At 39.0% G+C, this 18,209-nt stretch overlaps 1 protein-coding gene across 3 annotated transcripts; it reads left to right on the forward strand.

Moving 5' to 3' along the window:
- Positions 1 to 1,988: 1,988 nt before the first annotated feature.
- Positions 1,989 to 11,066, forward strand: TMEM33 (transmembrane protein 33). Of its 3 annotated transcripts, XM_042812025.1 has the most exons (8): positions 1,989 to 2,006; positions 2,093 to 2,157; positions 3,117 to 3,211; positions 3,659 to 3,846; positions 5,019 to 5,086; positions 5,869 to 6,002; positions 7,634 to 7,717; positions 9,281 to 11,066. In XM_042812025.1, the coding sequence occupies exons 2-8, from the start codon at positions 2,101 to 2,103 to the stop codon at positions 9,408 to 9,410; spliced, it is 756 nt and encodes a 251-aa protein (XP_042667959.1). In that variant the 5' UTR covers positions 1,989 to 2,006; positions 2,093 to 2,100; the 3' UTR covers positions 9,411 to 11,066. The 3 variants fall into 3 exon arrangements, with proteins under 3 accessions (XP_042667959.1, XP_042667958.1, XP_042667960.1); XM_042812024.1 differs by lacking the exon at positions 1,989 to 2,006 and having other exon boundaries at positions 2,027 to 2,157; XM_042812026.1 differs by lacking the exons at positions 1,989 to 2,006; positions 2,093 to 2,157 and adding an exon at positions 2,309 to 2,926.
- Positions 11,067 to 18,209: the final 7,143 nt, after the last annotated feature.

An 18,209-nucleotide genomic window follows, 5' to 3' on the forward strand; every position in this document is an offset into this window, starting at 1 on the left:
TAAAAAATGACAACTTCTCAGCAGTAAAGACCCAAGTCTGATCTTCCTGATAACGTTCTCCTAATTCCTAGTTAAGTTTTCTAAGTTAAATTTTAGGAATAAACAATAGAATAGCATTCTATTTAAATAAAATTAAGGCCAATCTGTGAATGACAACTTTTACAAGAAGAAAACGCACAATCATGGAATCATAGAATGGCCTGGATTGAAAAGGACCTTCAAGATCACCTAGTTTCAAGCCCCCTGTTGTGGGCAGGGTTGCCAACTACTAGACCAGGCTGCCCAGAGCCACATCCAGTAATGTTAAAATGTTATGACTGACAAACAACAAACCAGACTCTAGAAGTCAATGTTCTGTGCGTGTGTGCATTCAATTGTTTGTAAATTACAAATGCTAAGGGCTAAATAAAGGCATGTTGTTGACAGGAGTGTTTGTCATCCCAGGGCTATTTATGAAATATATAATATTGAAGATTCATCAGGAGGCTTTTTTTCTAAACAGTATTTTTATTTTGTTATTCCCCTTGTGACATTTACATTTGGCTTAATTAAATCTCTGGTTTTCTAAGGTGTATTTCTACACTGCACTTTTATCTAAAGATGCAAATCTAGGTAAGTTAATATTTTATTTTGTAAGAAAGAAAACAATCTGGTAATGGTTAAACTTAATTTACAGGGGCTGTGCTCACAGCCTTAATTTCAGTTTAACATAAGTGTTTATCAGTCTTTTAACTGCACATTTGAGAACATGCAGTAGACACATGGAATGCTCCAATTCTCAGGTGCTGTTTATCCCAGAATCTTCTTCACCTGAGGAGTTGCCCCAAAATAGCAAGCAGTTCTCATGACTGCTTTGCAGCACTGTAAGAAATGAGTGGTTTGGAAAACAAGTGAAAAATCACATTCTGCATTTTCACTTTAAAATGTGTTAATTAGCACAAAGTCTTAACTTGCTTGTAATGGTTATGATATTTGAGACCCTATCAGCTGACTTCTTTTGCTCCTTCCCTGTCAACGTATTTCATTATGCATTCTCCTGGTGCCTTCCTGAGTCTGTTCCAATCAATCTTTAAGTTTAATCATCACAAGCCAGAAACTGATTGTGGCTGATCGTTCCAACAGCCTCCTTTCCCAAAGGATGTCTTTTTCTTTCTTTCTTTCTTTCTTTTTTTTTTTTTTAATTTTTTTCTTCCTGCTGAAGAGTAATTAAAAGCATCTGGGAATGATTAGAACCTTGAGCAGGTGGCTTGCATTTCTGGAATCTGTCACCAGGAGGGGGAACCTGTAGCACATCCCTGAGAGAAACCCCAGAGCTCAGACCAAGCCAGAAGGCAAAGGCTTCCATCTCAAGGTTTTTTGTCTTCTTTTGCTAGATAGTTGCTTGAGTGGAATTGTGCTCCATTCATGGAAACTCTAACCAAGAATAAAATCACGCGTGGCTCAGATCAATTAAAAAATCAATATTAAGACAAAGAACGTATCAATGAAAGGAGTATTAATCACTTCCGAGGCCTTTCAGATGGCACATGCTACACATTACAGAGTGAGCGGGAGAGTTGTGCCTTGTGTCGTCCAGCTCTGGCTTCACAACAGCCTTGCTGATGTGGTTCACGCAGCACCAGCTCTATGGGGAGCACGCAGAGCAAGCAGGGAAATGAGCACCAGGCCTGGAGGGAGCGGCAGAGCCGGAGGTGCCGTAAGAGAGGATGAATGCCCTCCGCCGTGCTGATGCGCCGCGTGCGGTGATGTCATTGCACAGGCGAAGCAGCTCAGGGCCGCAGGCGGGCACCGCGTCCCGCCCCGCCTCAGGGCACCCGTGGGGCGCAGGGCTCGGAACCCAACGCCGCCGCGGCTCCCGGCGAGGCCTTGTGACGTCACGAGCCGGGCAGCGTGACGTCAGCGAGCCTACATTGCCCGGCAGGCCGCACGGGGCGCTGGAAATGACATCAGGCCGCATCCGGGGCAGGGCCTAGCGGCGCGTGGGATCGGGGCCGGCGGCGCTCGCGGTGCGTCCCGCAGGGCCGGGAGCGGAAGGTGGGAAGCGGAGGCCGTCCCGATCCCAGACCCGGCTGAGGCGCTTCTCTCTCCGCAGGTGCGGCCATGGCGGACTCTACGCAGAACGGACCCGTGCAAGGCGGAGCCGGCGGCGGAGCCGTGGTGAGCAGCGCCGGGCCGGGCAGAGCAGGCCCGGCTGTGCGGGGAGGATGGGGGCACGGAGCGGGGCCGGCTGTCCTCGGTGACCCCGCGGCCCCGGTGCCGGGAGGGAGGTGCCGCTCGGCCGAGGTCGGGGAGGAGGAGTGCAAAGAACCTGGGAGAGCGGGAGGCGAGAGCGGGCAAAAAAATAAAAAAAAAAAAGAAAAGGAAAAAAAAAGGAGGTCCTGGCTGAAGTCAAACACAAAGTGAAGCACGCGAATGTGGGAGCAGGACGGATAACCCACGAGGAGTGCGGCTGGAAGGAGGGCAGCGTTCTGATGATGTGTGTAACTGAAAGCGTGCCGTGGTTTGTTACAGCCTTCCTGGTGCTGGGGCTGTGTAAACCAGGGAAGGGGACCGTGGTTAAGCAGTGTTGAAAAACAGGAGAAGTGCTGGAGTGTTGGGAATTCCATTTATTTGTTTGAATCCATGACCTTTTCCCTTGGAAGCAGTCATGTCAGCTTCAGTTTGCTACTTCTTTCTTCTCTTGCATAAGAAGTGTGGTGATCCTAGGCCGAGCTGCTTGCAGTTTCATTTAAAATGAGCCCTGGAGTGATAGATACCGCAGCCAGTTTGGTCTGAAGAGGTTGTGTGAGAAGTTCTTGAAGGTGGCTACCCAATGAGATTGGTCTGTGTAGAGACACTCACTGCCTCTACAGAGGATCTCGGTGCTGTGTTTCCTTGTAGGATACAGAAGGCTGCCTCAGAGTGAAAAGGCTCCATTTGCAATCTGGTTAGTACGTTGAAACATCGTATGTATCTAGTATCATGCACGATGAAAATACTCCCTTTTCTTCAGGCAATAGTTTGATCCTAGTCAAGGCTGCCATTTAATACTGAAGGAAGAATGTTCCTTGTATGCAAATATTAAGATACCAACTTATTTGGGGTTGTGTTTTTGTTATTGTTATCTTTTAATGTAGCAATTTCTGATGGCTAACAAGTTGGATACAGCAATGTGGATTTCCCGCTTGTTCACAGTTTACTGCTCTGCTTTATTTGTCCTGCCTCTTCTAGGGTATGTATTTTAACATTGTGAAACAACATTAAAAATTTATAAGTGACTACATTCTGTTTTCATAGAGTAGTTTCCCAAGTAAGGGTAACTTTCTATTATTTAGTTTGTTGGGTTGGTTTGTGAGAAAAGATTTTACTAATTTACTTATTTAAGATTGGCTTTAAGCATTTGTTGGTGTGTTTAGAAAATGCTCAGCAATTGTCGAGTACTGGCAAATACTCATATTTTGATGTAGTTATGGAATAAATAATATATTGAGTTATTTTTACCTTCAACATCTGCATTAAGTCACTGTTACCAGTTTCTAAGTGTATTTTGGTAACAGTGCTTATGTATGATAACAGAAATATGGAAAGTACTGCACAATTGTGATGCAATTCTCAGGGGTGAAAGGCTTCTGAACAGGGGCTTGGTTCATATGGTAACGTCTCCTCTGATGATTTGCAGGTTACATGAAGCAGCAAGCTTCTATCAGCGCGCCTTGCTGGCAAATGCTCTCACTAGTGCTCTCCGACTACACCAAAGGCTACCACACTTCCAGCTTAGCAGGGCCTTTCTGGCCCAGGCTTTGCTGGAGGACAGCTGCCACTACCTGCTGTACTCTCTTATCTTTGTGAACTCCTACCCTGTCACAAGTATCCTTTGCTTGGGTTGTCTTGGTAACATTTTTAAATATCTTAAAAACTTGATTCTTTTCATCACCCATGCCACATCCCTGGCAGGACAAGGGGAAGTGCTTTTAAGCTGAAGGAGGAAGATTTAGGTTGGCTGTCAGGGGGAAGTTCTTTACTATGAGAGTAGCAGGGTGCTGGAACAGGTTGCCCACAGAGGTTGTGGATGCCCTGTCCCTGGAGGTGTTCAAGTCCAGATTGGCCCTGGACAGCCTGGTCAAGTATTAAATGGGGAGGTTGGTGGCCTTGCCCGTGGTAGGGGAGTTAGAGATCCATGATCCATGAGGTCCCTTCCAACCCAGACCATTCTGTGATTCTGTGACTTAAAAAAAAAATAAAGTATGTTTACTATTCACAAAACATACTCTATGTAAAGTAGAATTGATCCATGTTCAGGTTAATCACCTCTGTACATAATGCACTGCAGTCTCTGATCCTTATCTTATTTTCTCTTCCTGAAACTTAAATTCGGAGAATTCTATAACCAATCTTAAATGATCCTTTAAGAAAAACTGATAACTTTCATTTATGACATTTATGACTGGAGCAAGTTTATATATAACTTCTCTAGAAGTAAAACATATGTCGAGATGCAATTATTCTGTAATAGCTGTTCTGGATAAGTAACTAAACATTCTGCAAAAAGGGCTTATTCCTGTGGCTCGTCAAAGCTGATATTGAAGTAGCTCTTCTTCATGCTGTGTTGTGTGTATGCTTGATGTCCTACTCTTAGAATGCCCCTGGCAGAGGAATGTCTATGTCCTTGCTCTCTGAACTGCTGGAAATTGCATGTTCTTTGGTGATAAAATGCATTTTGTAGCATCTGTTTATAAAACTGTGCTATGTGTACATGGTGGATTTTAAGTAGTAACCTTACATGTCTTTCATGTAGAAAGAATGCATTTCATTAGAAGCAGGCAGGTGTGTAATCATGGTGTATGTTCTACTTCTGCATACATATGTATACACTGATTTTAAATAAGAAAAATGCATAGCAAAGAAAGATGTAAGGAGAAAATGGAACAGCTATAAATGTGTCTTACTCGAGTATTGCTCATTCCAGCTGACCTCTTGCATAATATCGTGAGGAAATGATACACTTCTTCAGTCTTTTATTTTCCTTATTCTTGCTTCAGTGAGCATTTTCCCAGTTCTGCTGTTCTCTTTGCTTCATGCTGCTACATACACAAAGAAAGTTCTTGATGTAAGTATGGCATAGTATACAACGTGATTAATACCCTTGGTGCACGTGGGATTTATAAGCAAGTTTGGGAGTTGCAGCTGTGGTTTCCTTCAGCTACGTTAGAGGAGTTAGAGTGAAACTGTAGTATGGAATCTTGGCACAGAATCTGAGAGGTCTTCTAGTTTGTTTTTCTTATTCTGTTATAACTCAGTAATATGCTGAAGCTGACACCAATTATTTCTCTTGAAACGGTTCTCTTTGAAGGAGGCCACTAGTGTGTAACAGTGGGGTTCAAACTTCTGACCTGTCTTTTCAGGCTAAACCATATGCTATGAAGTCAAATGTTCCATTTCAGTGGTGGAATAACAAACCTCAGGGTGAAGCTAAGAAGCAAAAAATAAAATAAAATAAAATAAAATAAAATTGTCAAGTGAACCATCTGCTCAATATACAGTTTTCTACAGCTTAATGCATCTCCAACATCCAGTACATCCTGCCCAGGCCGTCTTGCTGCTGTAGGCACTTCATCCTAGTGGACAGAATAAGGCTTCTGGCCAGCCCTGTGCACTTAAACATAGAATGTGTGCATGGGGAATTTACAGCACGCTTTATTTTTAATTAAGCTTTATGTGCCTATGGTTCCTGAGATTATTAATGGTTATTCTGGTGGGGGCTCCACACTTCTTGAAAGTATTCTTTGCAGTATTAATTTCAATCACTTGCTGAAATGACTCATAAATGGTAGATGTTAATACTACTTTATGCTGAAGAAATGATATGGTGGTTTTTTTCTTTTCTTTAAGGCACGAGGCTCAAATAGCCTGCCCTTTCTGAGAAATCTTCTAGAGAAACTGAATGCTAATCAACAGAATATTCTAAAATTCATTGCTTGCAATGAAATTTTTCTGATGCCAGCCACAGTTTTTATGCTCTTCAGGTAAGAATTATCATTAATATTTTCAGAATTAGGAATTTTGTGCATGAGATTATTTTTTGTAGTTAATTCTGTGGGTTACAGGGATCTCTGTGTATAGTTGTCTGTGCATCATGAAATCAAACAGCATTCATTCTGGTATAGTTGGGCACGGAAGAAAAAACAAAACAAAACAGCTCTCCCTTTCATAGCATTCAGTATGTTAAATTTTGGACAGTGTAACAGAATATTGATCTTTAGCCCTACTGAAAAGCATCTGTTTACTCTTGCTTCTAGTTTTAGATCCCAAAAGTTTAAGTGGCATGGAATTGCATGGTGCTTGAAAAGTGCAAGGAGGAGCAGGTTATGTCCTCTCCCATGTTACTTCTGACCACAAACCCGTATTTATTCCATCTGGGTTTGCCTGCTTTGTTCATGTGCAGCCTGTTTTCATTTTGGGGATCTTAAGAATGTACATGTTGGAATCCTACTGAAGTCACATAGACATAACAGTCTGCCAATGACTGAAGTTTGAGTTGCTTCCTTTCAATACTTGAAGATGGAATATTTGCATTATGCATGTCATAGCGCAGTGAGAGCATTTGTCTTGAGTGGTCTCAAAGGCAGTAGAAGAGAAGCTTTATTTTCTTACAAGATGATAGAATGCATCATTTGTCTCTATCTTACAGTAGGGCAGCTGAACACTTAAATGCGTAAGCCCCGATGGATTGTATTTCCTTCAAAGGCCACTTAGCAACTGATGGATACTATTTGTATCCAGCATCTGAAACATTTGATTGCTCTAAAACTTTGGGGCGAAGATCTTTGTGTTTTTCCTCTCTATGCAGAATTCAGTGTGTGGAATGGAGCTAGTTGATAAGTCATCTAGCAGAAACTTGTAACAGATGATATACCAAGTGTAAAAACAGTATAGAGGTTAAATGAAACTGTGGTGGAAGTTTAGAGAACAAACTGTTGAAGCCTGTTAAATTGCTTGTAAATACCATACAGATGCAAGACTTTGCTTTTTCCACTCTGGAACTATGCTATGGTGACACAGATTTTTAATATTACATTATATAAAGAAGCTTCAGTCAAATAAGCTCAAGATGTTTCTGTGCTTTGCTGTGTCTTGGTTTGCAGCTCTGTCACATAGAACAGCAGCTTTGAGAAGTACAAAAATCTCATTTCAGAGTAACTGAAACAGTTTAATTAGTGTTAATATATGAATACATAAATAATAGTCTCCGTTATGTTCTAAGATTTTTTTCAAAAGGTACTGTAAGTATAGTGCTTCTATAACATGAACCATGCTGTGAGCTGAAAAAGCTCAGTGTAACTGGACTACTCAGATCAGTCAGTTTTCATGCTTGTCCAGCAAGCTTTTCCTTAATACCAAACTACTCTGTGCTGTCACTTCTGTGATTCTTTACCCATCATCAGATGCAGTTATACTACATTTCTTAAAGTTTCTGCCTTTGTAAAGGCATGGTTATGTATGTTTTATGCTGTCAGATCTGGATTGTCTGAACAAATACCACCCCAGTCTGGCTTTTTTGAGCTGGGATAGTTTCCTAGGTTTTCTTAGGGAAAGTCCTGACTCTCTTTTATTTATGTAAATCAGCATTAACCTCTGCTTCTCTGTTCTCTTTCAGTGGTCAAGGGAGTCTGCTCCAGCCATTCATTTACTATAGGTTTCTAACATTACGCTACTCTTCTCGGCGAAACCCGTACTGCAGGTAATAACCACATTGATTTTGGAAGTTAGTGTTTAACAGTGTAGTGTTTAAATACAGACATTTTTCATTCTGTAATGGATACATAACACATAATACCAAATCACAGAATCACGGAATTGTAGGGGTTGGAAGGGACCCCCAGACATGGTTGAGTCCAACCCCCCTGCAAAGCAGGCCCCCTACTGCAGGCTGCATAGGTAGGCATCCAGGTATGGGTCTTTATCTCCAGAGGAGGAGAATCCACAACCTGTGCGAGTGGTAATGATAGAATGTGAAATATATGTGGGTGTGTATGTATGTTTGTTTTAAATAAAAAAAACTTGCCACAGTCCTTTAAAGTAACGTTTATTTCATGTAACTGAAGTCAACTAAAGTGCTGTCCTTGAATGAGAGCTTTCAGAACATGTTTGCATAATTAAAAAGTATGCTTTAGGAGAAGAGTCTTTTAATTGTTCTGCAACCATTTATCATAAAGATATTTTTAGATTCTTGGTCTCTCTAAGGCTAAACACGTACATGAACAGATATGTGTGAACTTGTGTAATGTCAGCTGGAGAGAAAAAGTCCGTGTATGATCTCAAACATACTCATTACCTCCTTTAAATTTATAAGTAAGGTTTATTATAAGTGAAATAGAGCATTATTGATTTTGTTCTGCATTGACTTGAACAACTTTTAGTGCTTTAAACCTTGAAACTGTAAATATTTCTAGGATTTGCTCAGGAGAATGCTCTTTTGAGATTTCTCTCATGTCAAGCTTTTGTATAGTGTAAGATTTCACTTTCTTATCTGATCACTATCTAATTAGGAAAATGTTTGATAAAATACCAGAGCAGCAGCTTTGGCTGCCATGATATGCAAAGACTGGTTTTAGAATCACAAATTTTATTGCCTCAATTTTCCTCTTATTTTGTAAGAAATCGATCAATCCTATTACATGTATTAAAAGTGAAGATACTTTTTTATGTAAAAAAAAAAAAAAAAAAGTGCATGAAAACAAACTTCTAATAAGACCAGTTTCTTGTCTTTTTGTAATTTCAAGTCCTGCTAGTGTTTCAGGTTTTATTTCTTAAGTGTTTCTTTTTAAAAGCTGAATCTAGAATACAGGGTTGTTTGCATTCTAATGAGAAGCAACACAAGCACTCCACTTTTTCTTGCCTCCTGAATTCTTATGCTATTTATAAGAAATTATCACTCTTCTTTCCGGCCTACCTGCAGTGGGTGTTCTGATTTCTTTATGGTGTTTGGTTTTTGTTGGTTTTTTTCCTGCTTGAATGTGGAATTTTTCTGCTGTCTTTATGTCCTTCACTAAGTTAAAGGTGATTAAAAAATATTAACATTTAGAGAATAAGAATTCTGAAATTCTTGCAGGATGCTGCAACGCTGAGTTAATCTAAAGAACTTGCTAACTAGAATTAGTGTGTGTTGTTGTAGTAAATTTTTTTAAAATTATTTTATTTAGAAAATAAATGAATGAAAAGGGTGATTTAGATATTAGTTGCTTCTGGTGAATGCTATGTGATTTTTATTCTGTATTTAAATCTTTTTTTTTTTTCCCCCCAGGACTCTCTTCACTGAGTTGAGAATTGTTGTTGAACATTTAATAATGAAGCCCTCATGCCCTGTTTTTGTAAGAAGACTGTGTCTCAGCAGCATTTCCTTTATAAGCAGATTGGCACCAACTGCTGCATAGCCAAATTTCAGACACGCGTCTATTGTGAACATTGTGAGCAGCTGGCACTTCTGCTGATGATTAAATTTCTGGTTTTACACTGATCTCACTCCAGGCTGTATAAAAATGTGTCTTTGCTTTTCTTGGAGATAATATAAAATTTAGCATATCAAAAGCAAGTCATGGAAACTTCAAAATTACTGTGCTATATTGGTAATTGGTGGAAAAAAAGTAGCTGCATTCTATCCTAAACGTACCCAGTCCTGCAGAATTGTTTTTTAGAAATCATTAGTTGTTGGATGCTGATTAAAACTCTTTAAGAGCCTGTGCATAATAGGTTTATACTAGCTGGAACCATTGCTATGGTAGGGTGTCTCTAGCAGGTAGCATTGGTACATACACCTAGGCAGTACATGTTGGACAGTATTCTTCTGCTTACTAAATATATGTAGAATTATTGTCCAAATCACTATATTCAGTGAAAAACATTGCCCACCTTTAATTTAACAAAATTTAAAGGGTATCAAGCTGGTATAGGTAACACCTTTTCAGGAGAGCCTATTTCTGCTAATGTCATTTAAAGATAAGGTAAAAGCTCAGAAGAGTTATGATGAAGCCTTCTGTTTGGTTGCTGGGAGAAATCTCAAGGCTCTGACCATGGAGAATTCAGTTGTCTTGTCAAAACAGGATGTTTTACCAAGCCAAACTGCTGACCTGGAGGCTTTTCAGACAAAGATGCAATGCTTAAACTTTTAACCATCTCTTAAGTGAACTAATCAATGTAAATGTTGTAACTTTTGGAGAATCATTGCGGATATGTTCTTGTGTCTACACAAATGTGAGACTGCAGTAATTCAAGCATGTCTGCTTTTTAGAAGATTAATCTGTAGCTAGCTCTATATAAATTGTTATTCCAGTTTCTGAGACTCTCATTGTAATGGGAAATTTGCATAAAGGATTGCACCTGTTCAGGCAGCTATTGAAACAAATTGCTGTAGGATTTTTTGGCATAAATCCATCTTATGACTGATCTGAAGGCAGTATCATGACTACAGAAGTGAATATTAAATTGAGTGCTGATTATGTATTCACCCAGCAGCTGAAAGGTAGGTCATAGAAAAAGAGTGTTATCTGCCCGCATGTAATATCTTTCCATGAGTTCAAGGCAAAGTATTTGCCTTATCTTCTGTAGCTAATATTAATGTTCTAATTGCATAAAATTAAATGGGATAATTGGCCTTTTGTAAAAATCCTAAGGTACTGTGCTCTTCTTCCTTAGTCAGAGAAATGTGAAACACTTCTGAAAACAGTCTCAGAGCAAAGTATGTAACTACTGAGTTATCTTGTTTGCAATGCGGATGTTATTTGGCCTTTTCAGTTGTTTTAGCTTGCTATTTTAGAGCTGTGTATTTACACACTTAATTTTTTGCCCAACCTCTTGGTACTGATAAAGACCTGTTTTTGGTAATCAAATATGATACTCTTTGACTTTGCATCTTGCTTTCTGAACATGATTAGTTATTTATAGAACACTTGCATACTGCATAAGCAACTGCATGCAGTACTGCTCTACTGCTGCTAATACTTGCAACAAGATTCACTATGTGTATATCCTGTAACTTGAGGATTTTATAAAACCTAAAATTTCTACTACAATAAAATGAGTGTTAAATGTAATTTGCTAGGCTCTTCAAGCTTTCTTTTTAACGGAATGTGCTGATACTTGAACCTGGAAGTTGAGCAGAACGCAGTCTTGTGCTTATATGTGTGCACACTTGCCACTGCAGCTCTTGAAATGGGACAACTTAGTATCTTGTGCATCTCTAAGTCATATTACAGAAATTTTTGCCTTCTACAATGCAAAGATTTATTACTCTTTCCTTCAAAACTTAACCCAAGAGTAGGCACTACAGCAATGATCTCAGAGGAGAAATCTAGACCTACTTCTTACCATTGCAACTCTTCAGCACTGTTCTAGACCTTTTTGACTGTTTTTGACTGTTTTTGACTGGTGACATCAGGCTCTGTTCAGCTCTTCACTTTTGAATAGGTCATCTAAGTTCATCCCCCATCCCAGTAATGGAAAGCAAATAAATGCTTTGGTAGTTAGTGTAAGGATAATAACATGTTTCTTGTGAGCGAGTTCTTCTGGTCTAAGAAAACTGTTGTGAATGTGGTCTGCTGTTCTTTAACTATATGCTCTTATTAAATTTGAGTGAGTTGGAACTGATATATTGCAGCTGTAACTGAAGGATGCTGAATCTGAGATCCAGCTCAGTGAAAGGGGAAGGCTGGTTAAAAGGAATAAGTGAATGAGGTTACGGTACAAGTCTAAATGTGGATGTGAAACTTAAACATTTTTTCTGACGAGTAGTATTAAAAATGGGTTGTGGAGAAATATTTTGTCATAAAAGGAGCTTGATTTGGGTAGTGCTGTGCTCTTGGCTTTGTCAAGAGCTGTTTGACAAAACTGAGGCCTGGATTTTGTTGTGGCCTGTTAAAACTTAGAGGAGTGCCTCAAAAGTATGGTATAAAGGGATAAGCATAATTTCCAAGCAAAATAAATGAGGCAGCTTACGTGTACACTGTATCAACTTTGTTTTTATTTATTGTAGCCTTATGCTGCCTTCCTGGTAAAAGCAAGCTGTCTCAATGCTAACAAAAAACATTCTGCTCATGTGCCTACTTCCTTAATAACTGCTACTACTCATATTACTTCACTGTCAGCAGTTCGCTATAACAGAAGTCTGTGATAGCGGAGAGATGTTGAAACTGACTGTAAAAATGTGAACCCCAAATATGAAGCAGAATAGCTCTTGTCATGGAGAATGGTTACCTACTAGGTAGCGTTATTGTTTCCATTGGTATGAATCACACTGGTAATTGTTCTTATTGTCTAAACTTCCATAAGTTAAAGTGCTGTTGGATAAATTTTTGGGTAGATGCACCCCTTGCTGTGCACAAGTCTGCTATAGATGTGATATTCTAGGATAACCTGTTCTGTTCTCACCTGTAGAGGAATAAAACATCAGGACCAATTGGGTCTGTTGGGAGCAGCTATTGCCATTTGGGATTTCTTGCACACACAGTAATCCACTAATGTGCATCCATCTTTTCCTTTATTGTGTTTTAATTTTCGTCTTTTCATTATTAGTTTTGTGCTGTCAGTCTTATGTTTTCTTTGCTTCATAACTGAAATGCTAATTGTTCTATGATGGATGTTCAAAGGGAGCAATATTGGTCAATATATTGCAATATGTTAAGTTCCATGTTAGTGATTTTTTTTTTTAAATTATAATCATGAGCTGCTGTTTGTTCTGAAACCTTCTGAGCTGTTAATTTTGTGCTAGTAATGTCCAAACAAATAATTTAGTTGGTTGCTTTGCACAGTCCATGTTGGACCTTTTTATCACTAGGCTCCCATATTGCCATGTTTGCTGTGCAATCTCTAATTAAGCAAGTATAGTTCTTGTCCATTTTACAGATAAGAATTGAGGTGTGGGAGGAAAGGTTCATCTTCTGAGGTGATGTAAGAACTCTAGTGGAGGAAACAGTGGGAGGGAAAAACAAAAATTGGGCATTGGAGGCAATCATTCTGGTGATTTGTTGCTATGTTACGTATGATTTGGTCCTATTTCCAAAAAGTGCTGTATCTTGCAGTGCTCAGATTAAGGCTGGCAAAGACCATAGAGCTAGAAGAGCATGCTCTTTTAAAATGTTCTCAAAAACTGCTTCCTACCTGCAAGAGCTAGGTATGGCTCTGGTGTCTTTCTGTTGAGGGAAGAAATATGTGACAGTGGCATTTCCTGTGCAAGATTTTAATAGGCTGTGCTGATCTGTTGCAGTTGTCTATAATTGCTGCATATATTTGTGGTTAAAGTATACTGAAATTATTATCTCTGTAATAGAACTTTTAATGTGATGTAAGTTTCTTAAAAAATCCCAGGAAAGTCAAACTTACAGATTCTCAAGCTATCCTTTATTCCAAAGATACGTTCTCAGTATGGATCATCTAATTGAATTTAATCTTAAACGTGGATTCAGAAATATCTTTTTAATGAACTGCTAGCATTACTTATTAAACTTTTTGCAAAAGCCAGCTCTGTGATAATGGGAGATATTGCCCAAGTAAGGGAGTTTCATTGCTTAGCTGTGTGCCATCCAGATGGTACAAACTTCTCAAATGAATTGAGAAATTCATTTTTTACTTGCATTCAAGGACTGAGGCACAATATGCTAATGTAAGGCTCAGAAGGGAAATATAGTTCTCCTGCATATTTGAGAAAATGTGAAGCCCTTTCAAGAAAATCTAATAAACATAATAATCACAGGCTGCTGACACTAAGGAAAAAGCACCTCATTCGCTTGCTCTTTTATGCAGCAATTTACTGGTCCCTACTGATTTTCAAATTGGATCACTGCAGTAAATTATCCATGCCAGTACCTGTGAAGGAAAGCATTGGGATCCATATTTGTTTACTGCTGTGCTTAAATCAGCAAGAATGATAAATCTGATGGTATGAAATTGGAAATACCAAGGGCTTTTCTCAGTGAATGAGCAAGTAACTCCGTTAGTAATTTATTGTGACCCTTCTCACTGTATGTGCTTTGTATGTCAAATATTTATTTTGAAACAAATTAAATTGTTTTCTGTATTGATACAGCTATGGTTTTGTTGATGTTCTTGAAATCAAATTGTATATGTATTTTTTTCTGGATGTAAAATACTATCAATGTTACATTGCAAAACAGCGCTTGTGTAAGTTTAGGTTTCAGTTTGTGTTCCTGACCAAAATCTTTATAAGCTGAATGTCTTAAGTGTCTGTTGTTTTGGTTTTTATTGGTTTTGTTTAGAATAATGCAGGGAATGCTGAGCTACTGCTTCCTGTTTGCTTTTCTAGATAAAAAACATTAAGCTGCATATTAGAATGAAAAGCTGATCCCTGTTTTTTCAGTCATTGGAACCATTCTGCTTTATACCTAGTGTTTGTAATAACATCTTCTGTGAAAATGTAACCATGTGCTCAGTTTACTGTTGGATTTCCTTGCAGATCTTTAGTAGAGGGGGTTAACTGTATCTCTTTTGGCAGTAGTCCTGTCCTGTGAATCTTCGGATGGGTTACTTTGTGTGATGTAATCATAGTCACATAGCTACATAAGAGCAATTGCTGATCTGAAAAAATGGTCTTAGCTAGCACTTACTGCTTGGAATTTATATCTGTGTAATATTTTCTTTTGTAAGAAGTAAGCAAAATCACAAACCAGTATGGTTTAAAAAATGTGATCTTGTGTTATCCTCCTCTTATGGGCTTAGCTCGTTAGTGATGGCATATTTAAGTGCTTCTGTTCAACCCCAGCTCAAATCATACAGGCTTTGTTCTGTCACTGTTGACTGCTACCACAGAGTTGCAGGCCTACATTGCTTCTGGAGAAGCAATAGCATGAATTATGTTCTAAGGAGTCACAAAAGATATTACTCTTTAAAGAAAATGGTTAATAGGAGTTAATTTCCCTTTACCTGGAGTTCCACATGCTTGACTCGCATCTCGAGCAGCCCGGACTCCTGCCTAAGGAGGAGAAAGTAGTTTTCTTGAAAAGGGTCATTATATTTTAACTTGCAGTGTGTGCCCCTGTGAATGTTCACTTATGCACTTTGGTAGTGCCAAAAAATGAAGAGTATGTTGCGTGGAGATGATGCATCAGCTAGTCAACATTTTACAGGATAATGAAGCTGAAAAGCAGAGGTGAAGGTGCAGGGCTAGATTATTAGCAGGAGTTAATGTCAGCTGCAGTTTTCATGAAGGGAGAAACAGAAAAGACTGGGGAGAAAAAAGGAAAATGAGGAAGAATTCAGCTCTTAGGTATGGAAATTCTATGGTATACTATAAGCTTCCACAAACCCCAATTTACCGTCCATGATTTTGCGATATCGGTATCTTTTGGTCAGCATTTGAATTTTCTAGTTCTAAGTTATTGCTACTTTATTCTGTATGAAAATGAATTGGAATTTTTAGGTGCCACTATGCTGTACAAGAGCAGACAGGCTGGTCTCAATCTACCTGGAGGGAAAAATAAAGCTGTTGTGGGATTATGTGGTTTTGTCCATAATGTTTGAGACTCCTGTAGTGGAAAAGAAATAAAGCTTTACTACGGCCTGTACTGCTACTGGGTTTCATGGTATATTTGTTAAGCTTTTTTTTCCTTTTCATATTGTTTTGTTACCTTTTATGTTAGCAGTGTAGGAGAAGATACCATATGTGCACCTGCATGGGTTTTGTGAAATGACAGACTGAGAATTGTATTTTTGTTCTCTAGAAAATCTGACCGCTGTTTTGAAATAACACTTGCCTATTGCAATTCCTTTCCATGTGCTTTTTGTTATAGCAGCTTCAGTTAGGGTCTGACTAAAGCAGAACAAAACTATTGTGAAAATAGCAGAAAGTTTAAATCAAAGCCATTATTAACAATTTTTTAATATATGGAAATGGGAAGTTGACTTAAAACACATTTCTAAATTCTAGTGTGTTTATTGGTGCAGTACTGACAAGGGGGCATAATACAAAGGAATTTTGAGAAGTGAGTATAGTTAGAGCAGCACATATCAGTTTAGTATGCATTTCTTAATTACCCAGTGGTCCTATTCCCAACTCTAATTATTTCAGCTTTAACATTGCTTTGATGCAGCCAAATGGCCTGCTTACCTCCACTCCATTGTACATGTTGGGGATTGATGTTGTATACGAATACTTACAGCACCAGATAAATGGCTTAAATATCAAAATATTACATCTTATTTTTTTGCTTCTCATTTGAAAGTGTTTGATTTTTTTTTTTAATAGTCTCTCCCTGCCTTCTGCCAGTCTTCTCTGTTTGCCAAACATCACACATTTGTAAGGGAAGAATACTTTAAAAAAAAAACTTGCACTGAATAGGTGCTTTTAATGTCTTGCCATTGTACACTTCAAAAGCAGGAGGCAAACTGACTTCACATTCCTTAAATAAAAAAAAAAAATTTGGGGGGGCAAAAGAGCCAAGCTGCTTTTAATTTGGGGCGTAGTTTGTTCACGTAAGATTGTATGACAGATGGAGCAGCAGACTTGATCTAACGGTACCAGAGGCTTCTTCCAGTTTCATGTTTCTACACATGACTGCATATTACTGTTCATGTTGAAAGTAGTTGCTTCAAGAGAGCATGTGTGTAGCACTATTTTTTAAGAGTTTTAGCTAGCTTTCTGATTTAGGATGGAAGTGACTGTTGTTACCCTTGCAAGTTATTTTTCCATTAAAGTTGGAAACTACCTAGGACTTGGTCAGATGAATCTAAATGGAATTTCTCTTTTGTGTGCTAGTTTTATTCCAAACCAATGACTTCTAGTGGATGACTTGCATCTGTGAAGCAATGTACTTTAACTTTATGTACACCTGGATGTATATTGTCTACACTAGAACCTTTTTCCTCCTAAATTTGAGAATAATGTCTTTTTGTGAGTTATTGTAGTTTGGTTTTACAAACATCTACCTGTCCTATGCATTAGAAAGTAAATTGAAGAAAAAGCAGTTTTCTGGTTAAGGTTTCTTTAGCTAAATAATTACTCACTGGCCATAATGTTTGTCACAACTGTTATGAAGCTAAAAGACCCCATGATCTTGAGAGCATCTCATAGTAAAGATTTTAAAACCTTTGTCAAATCATTTCAGTTGTAAGTCATAATAATTACAGTAGCACAAATCCAGATTCACAGAGATGCATGGAATGGCTGAGGTTGGAAAGGACTGCTGGAGATCATCTGGTCCAACCCCTGCTCTAGGAGGGTAGCCCAGAGCTTGTTACACAGGATTGCATCTGGGTGAGTTTTGAATAATTCCATAGCATTGAAGTCACTTCTTGCATGTATAGGTGTAGGATTATTGATACAAAAAGAATGATCTTTCTATCCCCCCCCTTTTCCCACATAACCATTAAGTGCACGCTTTTGGATGTACTTGTATCATGATGGGTGTGCAGCTGCATGAATCTTTCCCCTTTCCCTAATTTGATTGCAGCTGCATACATCTCAGTATAATTCTCACTGATTTTTGTTCAGACATGCAAGTAATTCCTCAAGGGAGAAAGCAAATTCTTCAGAAGTGTAAAATCTTCCTTTAGGAAAACAGTATTTAAAAAGCATTAAAGTTAAAATGAATGCCTGCACTGGTATGCTAAATCAGAGCCAATCAGAGGTTTTGATGCAAATCCACCTGTTCTCATTTACCAGCAAAATACCCCATCAGATCTGCCCCAGGCTCATCTGATGGAATCAGTGGGGCTGCACTGCAGGCTCCCAAACTGTGAAGATTCCAGTGGTGTCTTGAAGGTCCAAATAATACACCTGCCTCCATGTTTGCTGTCAATCTCTAGCTCCCAAGTATTAACCCATCTTTCTCCTGTCTTCTTTCTTTGCCTGCCCAATCTCCTGTTGTTAAACCCTCTCTCTTAGAGCCTACTTTACCCCCACCCTACCTTTGCATTCCCGTTTCAACCAGTTCTGCAGTACTGATGCCTACTCAGCTTCCCAGAAAATCAGTCCCAAGGAACTGATGAGGTTACCACTGTGTGCTGTGAGGAGTCTGGTTTTCCTTAGCAGTAAGACAACCTAGGAGCAGACAGGAAACTCCCGATTGCTGCTGGGTGCAAAAGGACAGGGAAGCGCAGCTGCGTGCTGTTCAAGAAGCCGGAAATGACTCGGTGGGCATTCAGGTAAATGAACTGCATGTGAATAATTAAACTCTTGCCCACACACTGAAAACTAAAGATACTAACTTCTAGTTTATTTTGAACTT

This window comes from Centrocercus urophasianus, unplaced genomic scaffold (genome assembly GCF_019232065.1).
Source record: "Centrocercus urophasianus isolate 14NV4802_14NV808 unplaced genomic scaffold, USGS_Curo_1.0 seq_13, whole genome shotgun sequence".
In the NCBI taxonomy this organism is placed as follows: Eukaryota; Metazoa; Chordata; class Aves; order Galliformes; family Phasianidae; genus Centrocercus; species Centrocercus urophasianus.